The 13,361-nt window shown below is 40.4% G+C and overlaps 1 protein-coding gene across 3 annotated transcripts in view; it reads left to right on the top strand.

Moving 5' to 3' along the window:
* Positions 1–888: 888 nt before the first annotated feature.
* The window catches only part of CSMD3 (CUB and Sushi multiple domains 3), a gene marked incomplete at both ends in the record, with an annotated part of 1,078,626 nt that continues 1,066,153 nt past the window's right edge, over positions 889–13,361 (top strand). For all 3 annotated transcript variants that reach the window (XM_082674966.1, XM_082674967.1, XM_082674968.1), the window contains one exon: positions 889–1,066. In XM_082674966.1, coding sequence (XP_082531092.1) covers positions 889–1,066 — 178 coding nt within the window. The remainder of the gene's footprint in view (positions 1,067–13,361) is intronic.

Raw genomic sequence — 13,361 nt, forward strand, 5'->3', positions numbered from 1 at the left:
TTACATATTTGGGACCGATTCAGAATTAAAACAAGTGGGTCTGTTCCAGATAACTACCACAGATAAAGTAGTTTAACTGCAGCACACATCAGCTGAAAATGGGGTAGGGAGAACGAAAGGGCGAACTCTTTGAGGAGATGACTGACTCCCTCCCCACCTCTCACCTCCGCCCTGGTCAAGGATGAAATCGGTTTGCCTAAAGATCAAAAAACCCGGTTGTGGGTTTACATCTAGGCACTTGAATATGTAAATGCGTGTGTACAAATAAATTCTTCTCTGTGATCTCCCTTTTTCAATTAAATCACAGGATGATAAATGTGAGACGCCTGCCTGAAATATACTGCAACTACAGTAGTAACACATGTCCCATTATAACGACATGGCCATCGATGGAGCCCGATTCATTTATCATCACGGTTTCCCTAAAAGCAATACAGATTCTCCGATTAAAATATTCCTTTAGCATGCTTCTATATTCATAGGCTGCAATAGAGACCTCAGTAACATAATATTTCTTGGGCTGTTTTACAGGCAGAATTGATCTATTCGGGGGAAAAAGAAATCAAACCCCTTAATTTCAAATATTGTGGGGAGTTTGTCAAAGAGAGGAGCTGGCCTTTAAGAGGCTCACCAGTGGTTTCTGGTGGTTGCTATAACGAGCTAGAATCGAGGTAGATTTCGGTGGAGGGGTAAAAACGCACAAGAAAAGACAGAATCCAGAGTAGCAAAGACTTTGTGCCCCCGTTGGAGAGAGATGGTTGAGTCCTCGTCAAGGTTGCTGTGGTATCCCAGAAACACCATTCACTTCGAGCTGTGACCGCGCACCAATAACAGCAGCAACTCCGCTGCGCCGGGCTTAGGAGCAGGAATTAGTAGCTCGCGAATAATATGAAAGGGATCCGCAAAGGGGAGAGCCGAGCGAAGGAATCCAAACCCCGGGAGCCTGACACGAGAAAATGCGCTAAATGTGGCCGCCTAGACTTCATCCTGATGAAGAAAATGGGGACTCAAAGTGGATTTACGTTTTGGAACCTCGTCTTTTTATTGACGGTGTCTTGTGTGAAAGGTAGGTTTGCTTTCGGGGGTCCCCTCTGCTTTGGATGGAGGTGAGCTGACTTGTCGCCGGAGAGGGGTAGCTTCTTTGCAGTTTGCACAGATAAAAATAATCATGATAATACAGAAGAAGGAGTTGATTCACAGCTCTCTTTTCCCCCTCAGATAGGAAATGCATTTTGCTTGCCAGATTTGGCGTTCAATGCAGTGATTGAGCTTGTGCTCAATAAATATTCTTGCAGTATGCTCAAACGAATACGTGAGTTGGTTCGTATACCCTCTAACTAGTGGATATCCAGGCAGAATTCCTCTGCAAGACTTTTCTTGGTGGTGAAGATTACCTTGATTTCTAGTCAAACCAGTGGTGTTTGATGCTTTGGCTGGAATATTTATATTAAAGAGTCTCGTGTAAATGCTTTTTAACCCTTTCAGGTAGGAAAGTTACCGACATGTTAGGAATGTGCTGATTTTAAATGCATTAGGGCACAGGGGTCTTTCACGCATCCCTCACACCAACATGAAGGTGTGCATGCATATGTGAATTATTTCTACGTGGGCTCTTTTGCATTGATAAATGATAGAGGAGCTTCCATAGGTTCTGTGGTAGAGGTTTCGCTTAAAATGGGGCTTTTAAACGGTCTGAGACGCCACGAAATGTTAATGAGCTACCTTTGGCGATGAATGAAGGTAGGAGGAAAGTCATTAGCTGACGACCAAAAAGAAAATCCCCAGCAAGTCTCAGCGTTCAGACAGGTAGAGTGAGTGTCACATGCACAACAGACAAGGGGAGGGAGTGGGTAGGATGTAAAATTTATTCCTAAGCAGGAGGGCAAGGGACAGTCAGGATCATTGGAAGGAGAGCTGTCCTCCGGGAGAAAATAGATCCCCAGCTCCGTTCTAAAACTTCTCCTGCACCCTGCTGCCCATTAATTGCTGCAAAAAATACTCAGGAGGTGTTTATGACTCATGCCGTCATGGCAGCTCACATAGACGCGAGGGATGTCGTTTTTAGTGAAGCTAGTTTCAAATCCCGGGTGTCTGTGTGTCGGGGGTGGGTGGTGGGAGGGAGGGGGGTTGTTTTGGCCCAGGCGCGCCACCGCTGTCAACACAAACTGGACGCTTCTTCCTTTGTAAAGGAGTGCCTCTCTGAACCGCAATCGGGCCGCGTCTCTATGAAACAGTTTATTGTACAGCTTGCAGCTGGCTGTCCCCCCACAGAAGGCAGTCCATTTGCATTCAGTGGAAATGATAATTCATGTTTTGGGTGGAGGGAGCTGGAAGGGTTACCTCTCCCTCTGTTAGGACCAAGGATGGGTGTCATGTCTCGAATTTTAATTTACATCCTTAAATGCCAAGAAGTTGTCCCTGATCTCTGTGGCAGCAACTGCCTTGTAATCCCAAACTGCTCCTCAAAGCTTGACACCCCGCCCCCCAGCCAGCCTCAGCACAGCTCTAAGCCAGAACGCTTGTCCTCAGCGGCGTAACTACACTGCCTAGCGCACAAAATGCGTCTCGGGGTGCTTAGAAGGGGTTTTCGTCGCCGGCTCGACGTGTGAGGAGCCTTGCATTTATGCTTAGTTCGCCTGCCACTGGGAGTCGGTGGTTAATGGATGGCCCTGGGGCTGCCAGCTAGACGCGCGCTCCGCGTGACGGAGGCGCAAGGAGCCAGCGACAGTTCCTGGCAGGAAAAATGTTGAGGTGGCTCCTGCTAGAAGATGACCGGGGGTTAAGTGCGAGTTTTCATGTGATACCTGTTGAGTCAAAACACATTCGAGGGGCAGATAGGGAGAGGGAGTCTCCGAAGCTGGGCGAGCACGCCAGCCTGACAAACACTGAGCAGCGCTGCTTGCAATTGCAGCCCGGCTGCCCGTACCTACCGTATAGTTTAGATAAGACGCGCCGATAGAAACGAACAGCGCGTTAGTTTGCTTTAAATGGCACTGTGAATGAGACCCCTCTCCTCTACTCACAGCTCCCGTAATTTGGACTGAGATAATCGACCCACTGAATATATTCCAGTTTCGGGGACATTGGGAAGAAGGAGTATTTCACACTCTGCTTTGATCCCGTCCAAAATCATTTTTCTACGGACTATTAAAAATTTTTAATGGTAATAAGATCCTTCACTGTCACTTATCTTCCACTTGAAGGACATCTCCTATATTTTACAACTTGGAACACTGTTCTCAAATTCTGAGACACAAACCTACAGAGGCTGTATGCTTTAGACTTGCTCCCGGTCGCCCAGTGGTGCCAATTTTTCCAGTTGTTTCTTCTCCTTCTTCCCCTTCTCCTTATTTTATTGTAATTTTACCTCAGTCTCAAGGCTTTTCCGAAAACCAAGATTGCAGCAATGGCTTAAATGTTCTTTCCCCCAATGTCTACGGCTGCTTTTGTCTTCCACGCTGTTTTTCTTCTGGTCTTCCAGGCCCACGGGGAAGCTCCGGATGGGGAATCCTTCTAAGAGCTTTGCAGGCCCTAATCTAGGCTAGTGCTAGGGTTCAGGAAGTCCGAGTCGCAGGCGCGTGCTTTTCCAGGTGAACAGCTCCTGCCAGGAGAATTCCACTTTCTGTCCACACTTTTCATCCCTCCACTATCTCACCTCTGCCTGCAACAGCAATGACAAAGAGGCTCAGTGCGAGAAAACGCCTCAGAGTAGAAGACAAAGTGTCCTTCAGTAGTAGGCCTGAATCGCTCGAGTGGGGTTGAAGAGAGAGGCAACCCTTTCTGGGCATTCTCTCTCCTGGCGCCATCTGAAATAAAAGGCCATGGAGGGCACCAAATTGGGCTGTGGAGGGGGGGCGGGGGCACCTTGGACTTGATGCATGCCTATTTCAGGCTGAAACACACACACACACACACACACACACACACACACACACGAAAGCAGAGGTTTCTGAAATGCAGTCTGCAGCTGCAGCGTGTCTGTTTTAGGTTTCAATCACATAGAAACTGTGAATCTCCAAGTTGTGCTTAAACGTCCCGCCCACGTAAACAGACACCCGCTGTGTGCTTCCCCACGCTCCTTCTAGGGAGTTCCTGGGGGAGCACACACATCTTGCAGGAAAGGTACAGAAAGCACTAACCTCGGTGGACAGCAGGTGAGAACTAGTGGGCCGCGTCCCCCACCGTGTACTAGAGCGTGATTTCAAGGCTTCTCTCTGGACCCCGGACTTCGAGAAGGATCCACGTTTCCGCGTGCTCTGGGACTCCAAGGAGATATTACTCCCGCCACAGAGCTCTTCTGGAAGAGCGGAGCTCGCACCTTCTCCCGCAGTTAATTAGCACTGGAAAGGGTCGCAGTGTCCACGCAGGGGGAGAGCTGCCAGCAGCGCTCATTAGCACCTTTTGCCCGCCTCAGTGTGACCGCGCCGCAGGTTTCAGCCCCGCGCTTGTGCTAGGGGCTGATAACCCTCACTCCTCTGACCTCAGGGCGACAGTCTGCCCTGTCAGTAACGTTAGGAAAATTTCTGTCGTGTCTTGAGGGACCTTTTGAAAGGTGGGTGTGTTGGGTTAACGTCTTTACAAACCAGTAACAACAGCAAACAAAAAGCCACCCACTGCCAAGGCCACCATCAAAACCCTCCCTTGAGGTTAACAGGACTGAGTCAGCTGCTTAGAGGTAACCTCAGGTGTCCCTGTCCTGCTGCAGTATGGACAGGAATCCCTGCCTTCCATCTGTTTCCTCTGGGAATACTTTATTTGCTTCTAGAAGGCCAGACTACCTGAAATATTCATGGACCACCTGAGGTTGAAACTGGATGCCTGACTTGGCCTTTGCCGAGATTGTGAGGGTGTGTGCGTGTGTGTGTGTGTGCGTGTGTGTGTGTGTGTGTGTGTGTGTGTGGCTGGGAGGAGGAGGTACACGCGGATCAACACGGAGGATCCTTCGGGAGGCCTCGAGGGTGGGTGTGGGTGGGTGTCCAAGGCGGAAACGGACGGCGGGTAGCAAACAGTATATTTCTGTTCCCGGAACTGTCGGTGGTGCTGCAACCACTGCTGTCGCGCGATCCGGTGCAGGCGCCGAGAAAGCTCCCTTTCCCCATGCTGACCTCAGCGCTGCCCTCACTGAAACAACAGGCTCTCCGGGAGTTCGAAAAACTCACTGGGGAATGAGTCATGGAGACTGATACTCCTCTACCATGCCCTTCATCCCCAGCCCTCCTCTGCCGCTGGGAGGAAAGCAAGCAGGGGGCAGTCCAAATATTGGAGCGCCGCAAGGGCTTCGTTGGACCCTAGGGGAAAGGGCAGAAGAAATGAAAGAGTACAGGGTCATCCCGGGTGCCAAGTGGTCCTCTCCCAGACCTGCTGGAGAGGCCAGCTGAGGGCTGAAAGAGGGACAGGCACGGGGACGGTAGCGCAATGCAGAAAGAACAAGAAGCAGGACGACCAAAGAAAGAAACATAGACTCAGGCAGCAGGCGGATCCCTTCTCCTTGAACACGGCGCCTTTGGGGAGGCTTTGCACCACCGAGTTGGTAAGCCAACCCAATTTACTGCCCTCAAAAGGCTTCAATAGCTCTGAGCTGAACTTCCACTGCACAGTTACCCTGTTGAAATCGTTTGGAAATGTCACTGTGCAGCATCAAATTCCCCGAATCTTTTGGTGTTGAGGGGTTTGGGAAGGATGTGAGGGCTGCATCAAGTCCATGTAGGAAGAGTGAGTGTGTGAGCAGAAATAATTAAGGAGTAGGTTTCAGGTTTTGAAAACCTGATGCCAGAGCCTTTGAGATCCTTCAAGGAGAAAAGGGGTAGAATTACTCCATAGATTAAGTACTCCAGGGGCATAGATTTAGTTGCGGTAGTTATTACTGTTCACGATGTTAATTAGCATTACTATTTATGCTCTAGCTGAATAGATTTGGGGTACACATGCCTTTTCCCTGAACACACAGTTTGGTGTCTATGGAAACAGTGAAATATTAAAATAAAGCAGTAGCAAATGGCATCCGTACAGGGCTCTAAATATAGTAAAACTTTATCAAAAGTGAGATCTGATAAAACAAAAATTAAGAAAGGTAGCAATTAATAATGCCCTTGTATGCATATAGGAAAAAAAACCCTCTAATGCTAAAATACTTGTCTAATCTCAAATACAAAAAAGCAAAAGCAACTAAACTTAAGTTCCCTAAGGCTGCAAATATACTTCTCCTTGTGTTCCAAAAGTTTTACTTTCTTCTACTTAATATCAGGGTTTCCAGAAAGGGCTTCAGGATATTAAATACTTGCAATGTTTTGTCCAGTTTGCGAAATAACTTTGAAGCACCAAGCAACATGTCTGGTGAGGAACCTGTTACTTCAGGTAACATGACTATTTGACAAAATATGCCATCTTGTACTTTGAATTCCAGCGTTGGAGAAATTAAAAGTAAAATGTCTGCTAACGAAAAGATTAGGGGAAAATGCCTGAGATGCCAATAAAACTTAAGGCCATTTTATTTTATCTATACATACATTAAAACATAGCTTCTCTTTCTCTTTTTTTCCATTCCCCTTACTCATAATCCAAAGGGGTGTGTAGTTTATAGATACAGTGACAGTTCTAATTTGGATTTTGGATGAGGTCTGGTAAGGATGATAGAACAGATACTGTCATTACCAATTCATCTTTTCTTTCAGCAGGTGGGGTGATTCATGGTACTTTCCAGGGAGATCAATCTCCATGTCTACAGGAATTTCTCTGAATTAGACCCCTCGTAAGGCTCTCATTCTCATCCGGAATATCACTTTTACAGGAATGTCACTGAGAAAATTCAATTTGTTGAATACCTTCCAGTATTCATGGTCTCAGGGCTGGTGATCATCTTTCTTTTTCTCAAGCCTCCAATCTTGCAGCTATCAAACGCATTTCATGCCATCACACCTTTTGCTATGCTATTGCTTGGTGCTAGTTGAGGATTCTTAAGGATTAATACTTTTTATATAATCACAGCCTGTCACCCTGCAACCCACTTTGAAATCTCTAAAAAGTCAAAATTTATAAGATTAGCATATGCATCCTATACCTTGTACCTGATTCACAAGTATATCTGTGGTAATCAGGTGCCTTTAGATATCACAATATCATTCTATTTGCTCATAAATGTTTGCACTGCAGTGATTTCAAAGTGTTCCTAAACAAGCAGCATCAGCATCCTTTGGAAACTTGTTAGAAATGTGAATTCTCAGGTCCCTACCCCAGGCCTATTGACACAGATACCCTGGTAGTTGGCACTGACATAGGTGTTTTTAACAAGTCATCCAGGTAATTCTGATGTGATCTAAAATTTGAGAAGCACTACAGTAAAGTAGAAAGAGCAAGGGCTCTGGAGCCACCAAGACCTGAAGTCAAATAATGATTCTGCCAGCAACTATCTTTGTACTAGCAACTCAATTTTCCTAAGCTTCAGTTTCATTATCTATTAAAAAGGAAACTAGAATTTCAGTAGGAAGATTATATATGTAACATATATAGTGCCTGACACTAGTAGCTATCATCAGTATTATTAAAATACACTTCCATGCACAAAGCTAGTATGAACTCCCACACATTTCATCCCTAACACTACCAGTCCTAAATTGTCCACAGCAGTAAATTAAAAATGTAGCATCTTCTCACTATTATTTCACTTTGGCTAAGTTCCTAGGCTATTATACATTAGAGAAACACTCTTGAAATTTCTTCTTATCACCTTTACACAGTTACTTTGGGTGCTGGCTCTATGAATCAGGAGCAGACCCATAGCTTAAATATGTTACTCCTACTCCTGGGCTAATTTTATCCATTGCATAGCAATATTGATTTATTTTAATATTGATTTATTAATGTACTTACATGAATTTGTTAATTCATCTTGTCACAAATCCATGGTATTTCCAGGGCTGGAAGAATTCTTACATACCAGCTAGTTCACTGCTCATATTTTATACAGTAAAATGCACATGCCTAGAAAGGACAAGAGATTTTTTTACTAGGTTACAAAGATAATTAGCTCCAGAACTGAGACTAGATCATTGGGTCTTCAAGTTCCTGTTCAACTCTCTTTCTACTGTACCTTATCAATTTTACTACAGAGTTTTCTCAGATGGCATCAATGAAGATAATCACAAAAGTTAATATCTGAGTACCATATACCAATTAGTACTATGCAAAAATATTAGTGACTCTATGTTTTGTGGTAAATTTTAATGTTAACTACCCATTTGGTAAAAGACAAAAAAACAAACAATTGTGGAATGAAAATATTTTCTAAGACTATTATAATATGCACATCAAATAAATAACTAATCATATATTCAATAAAGTCTATTTTTGACATCATAAACCTATAAAAATAAAATCAGTGTACTGAGTTTTTTAATCTCTCATAAAGAACTTAGAGGGCTATTACTTAATCAAATTCTTATTTATTTCTTCTCATAATCTGGGCACAGTTTATTTAAAGGCTTTTAAATCTAGAAAATCTGTTCCTAATTTATTTTATTCATGTTTTTAATATATTCACATTATATTGAGATTTATGCATTCTCTCTCATCTGTATTTACATTTGCACATTTCTCTCACATGATCTATATAAATGATGGTATCATGCAAAACTCCCATAGAAGTAATAATATATTTTATAAATATTAATAGTGTAAGAACAATCAATAATGTGAAGGGGTTATCTTCAATTTTAGTGACATGTGAAGTATTTCTAAAGTCTCTTCAAGATATGGGAGTAACATTTCCAAAATAATGAATGTTGCTAAATTTGAAGTGTCTAAATGTTCAGAAAGGGATTGAAATACATAAAAAGTAATGAGTGATTCTCTTAAAAGCTGAGTTTGTAACATTCAAAATTATAAAGTCCTTCTTCCTTCCTTTGCTTTATGTTAGCAAGTTTTAAAGGAATATTTATGATTACATAATTTAAAGTAATGGCAAGGGTTTTTTTTAACTATGACAACTTAAAAAATAGGGTTGCATACCATTTTGAAAGGAAATTTATAAAGGGAAATAGACTCATAGAAGAGGGTTTATTCAATTTTAACTGAAAAAAACAACAACTATGCTATAGTTTTCCCTTATACAAGTTCATCAGGTTGACTCCAGAATACTCAGAGGTGCTTCATATATAGATAGGATATAAGACATTATTATGTTTGGGGAAATGGTACCAAAGTAGGCATGTGTATTTACTGCATAAAATATGAGCAGCAGGAAGCTCTGTGCTAAGCCCTTTATATAGAGTGTGTCATCCACATCTCAAAAGTGGTTCTCTCTCTCATTTTCCTGTTTTGAATCCTAACAAGCATCTTGTGAGATAGCTGTTATCTCCTATGTACAGATTATCATCTCCATTTATAAATCATCCACATTTCCTGGGGTCAGAGAGGTGCAGTGACTTTCCAGGATCGTTGGTTAGCTAGTGGTTGAATGAAATCTGAAATGATAATAGATTTTTAAGTTCATAGGCTCATTAAACGTTAAAACTAAAAATGACGGGGTTTCCCTGGTGGCGCAGTGGTTGAGAGTTCGCCTGCTGATGCAGGGGACACGGGTTCCTGCCCCGGTCCGGGAAGATCCCACATGCCACGGAGCGGCTAGGCCCGTGAGCCATGGCCACTGAGCCTGCGCGTCTGGAGCCTGTGCTCCGCAATGGGGGAGGTCACAACAGTGAGAGGCCCGTGTACCGCAAAAAAAAACAAAAAACAAAAAACAAAACAAAACAAAAACTAAAAATGACCAAGTTACTAATTAAACCTCTTCACTTTTAAGAGAAAAACTGAAATCTTGAGAATTTAAAAGAAAGCCTAAAATTAATATCCATGTTATATATATATATATATCACATATTATATATAAATACATCATGTTTTATATATATATATATATATCACAGTTACAGTAATACATAACTTCTCAGTTTTGTAATTTTCAACATCTTTTACTTAACTTGCCTAACTTTATTCTCTAAATTATTCTGTAAGATGGATGTGAAAGCTATTTTCCAGTTTTATAAGCAACAGTAAGTGAAGTAAATGAACAATAATACAAAGTTAAATATGTCAATATAAGATATAAAACTATTTAGTGCATTAAGGACAAAAAAGAAAAATACAAATCAAAACATATAACCCTTAAATTCTAACCCAGTGCTCCTGAGTAAAATTTAAAAATTTATGAAAGTAAATGACTTATGGACTTCACATATAAAATAATATGTGGGCATAAAACTATTTACCAGTTGTGTCATAAGCTATGGCAAATAAATTTATTCCATTTGGTACCTACTCTTCCATTCAGTTCTATAGAGTTTTAACGATGGGAAAACTCTTATGACTTATTTGTCTAGTGTCTAACAGGGAATGTGCATTAGATTTATTTGTGGGTTCAAGGCAAAGTGCTTTAGAAAAAAACATTCATACCCAAGCTTCAACCACTTGCTCTACTTCTTCCCATAACTGCATCCTAGTTAAAAGCACAGGTATAGGTGTACATTTTCACATACAGAGGAGAAAGTTCAGAGAAGTGAAGAGACTTGCCAAACAAGGGAATGTGAAATAGTCTTTCAATTCTCTGTCCAGTACATGTTTTTTTTTTACTGGGTACTGCCTTATGAGCTTTTTTATTTAGTCCTAACTGGTTTATGGGAATAAAGCACCTTGAGAGGAGAGACTACTGTGCCTGTGCCCAAATCCTGACCAGGCTCAAAACAATACTTCCTGAAGCGATTGTGTCAAGAGACACAGATACATGAGGGTAATAATATTGGTAAATGAGAAACTTAACAAGCAATCTAAAAATTAACTAAAAGTTAAATGGGGGCATTGAAATATACATCATTGTCTAAAAAAGAAAAAATACACATATTAAATTATACTTAAGCACTCAAAATTAGCATCACATTTTCCTTTGAAGGTGATAAAATGTATTTTCATATGCAACAAAAGCACTGTTGTACCTAAGTCCTTTCTGAACTTTAGACTGTCTCAATATAAATATGTACTTACCTTTTTTCTACTTACATTATTAAAATTTTGTTTGTGGGTATATTTTTAGAGATGTCATTTAAACCTATATTTTAAATGTTAAATCTTGGATATCCTAACAATGCCCTCAGATGTATTATTCATAGAATATACGTATTACATTGGACACTGTTATGGGACATCGTTATTTTGAATAGTTTTGCATCTTACAACAGTTAGGTATAGATTTCTCCAAAGTTGCCAAAATTTAGGGATAAATTACAACCGCAATCTGTCTCCAAGTCTATTTACTACAATTATACATTCCAGAATTTTATTTAATGTTGAAAATTGACTGTTAGCCCACTTCTCCATTTTAAAATTGATCCAATTGTAATAATTCACTTTAGTCTATTGAAATTTTAAATCGTAAACTGACTTGATGTTTTGTTTGCATGATTTTGGTGAAGGGAAGGGGAAACAGATTGATAATTAAAATGCGTTTTTCTCGAGCTTGTTCACGTTCCCATTAGCCTCTTTATTCATTCACAGCTACTTAATAAAATTATCAGCTGTGTTTCACTGTTTGATATTATTGTAATTTCTCAAATATCTATTTTTTGTGTGTTTGTTCACACTCTGCATGTTGTTTGATTTGAAAGAAATACGAAGAAAAAATGGTTTTTTTTAACATCTTTATTGGAGTATAATTGCTTTACAATGGTGTGTTACTTTCTGCTTTATAACAAAGTGAATCAGCTATCTTGCGTCTCCCTCTCATCCTCCCTATCCCACCTCTCTAGGTGGTCACAAAGCACCGAGCTGATCTCCCTGTGCTATGCGGCTGCTCCCCACTAGCTATCTATTTTACATTTGGTAGTGTATATATGTCCATGCCACTCTCTCGCTTTGTCTCAGTTTACCCTTCCTCCTCCCCGTGTCCTCAAGTCCATTCTCTAGTAGGTCTACGTCTTTATTCCCGTCTTGCCCCTAGGTTCTTCATGACCATTTTTTTTTTTTTTAGATTCCATATATATACAAAATTGAGTTATTTGTAGTGAGGTGGATGGACCTAGAGTCTGTCATACAGAGTGAAGTAAGTCAGAAAGAGAAAAACAAATACCATATGCTAACACATATATATGAAATCTAAGAAGAAAAAATGTTTTTAATTTCATTTTCTCTTAGAATACCATATAATGGTACCTGGGGTTTATTAACTGAATCAATGAAAAATATAATTTTAAGCTGATTTTGAGTATTTTAATATAGAGAAGTGAAAATTGGTCTATTTCATTGTTATTCTATTAAAGCACAATAAGATACTGTTAAAAGACTTTAACATCAGATAATTTGTAATTTTTAGGAATGGTTTTGTTTCAATGTTTAAACTATATTTTTATATACAGATACGACTTTTCTAATTCTGTTAGTGGAGGTGTAATTTGAATTTCCCCCAAATGTTGGTAATGAATTTATGACAATCTATCTGTATGTTCTAATATTGAGCTCTGTGTTGCTAAAAGCTGCATTTACGAGATAACAGATCAACGTTTGGAGAACACGCAGAATAAACACAAATGAATCTCCTGGAGATGAAACACAGTACCTTGAATTTATTGGCTCTGTGCTCTAACTGACTGAACTATGTAAACTAGACAAAATATTTACTCAGTGTTCACATATATGGAGAAACACTAAGTTAAGGTTTCTTGGCTGATGTCTAAATCAAAACAGCTGAACTGATTCAAATGTTTTGTGTTAACAAATTTGCATCCAGGCTGCTAATTTGTGTGCCAACTTCTGGCTTAATAGTGTATAAGATGATAGAGATGATAAACCCTCTTAAATGAAGTTTGCAATAGAAATGCTGACAGCCCCCTGATTACCTGCACTGAATTTATGTTCAATGTTCTTTTCATGGCTTGAAAAGAAAAAATTTCATCCCTGAATTCTACTAGTACTTGAGCGCTCTTTTACCTGTTAAACCTTTTTAAAGGAGGTCAAACAGAAAGTCTTAAAATCAATTTTCTAGCAAAGTGCTAGGAAATCTTTAATATCTGTGTTAGTCTGTCAGTGTTCATTAATATATTAATAGATTAAAATCAGAAATGACATTTTGAACTTAATTTTTAAATATTACCAATGTGTAAGTCCTTAGGAATCAGCCATTTTTCAATATTTTGAAGCTCACTACTTTTTACCTGTCATTGCATAGATTATTGCAATCTACCTATCTTAGAAAGAGTACATTCTAATTATGTCATTCTTTCAAAAGTAAAATTCTTAAAGGCCTCAAGAGAAATTGGAAGATGTTAGACATATTAAGTTACATCTTGTGCTAGTTCATGTAAATGTTTGTTTCTATCATTTTC

Source organism: Grampus griseus (genome assembly GCF_964374135.1).
Source record: "Grampus griseus genome assembly, chromosome: 17".
NCBI classification, from domain to species: Eukaryota; Metazoa; Chordata; class Mammalia; order Artiodactyla; family Delphinidae; genus Grampus; species Grampus griseus.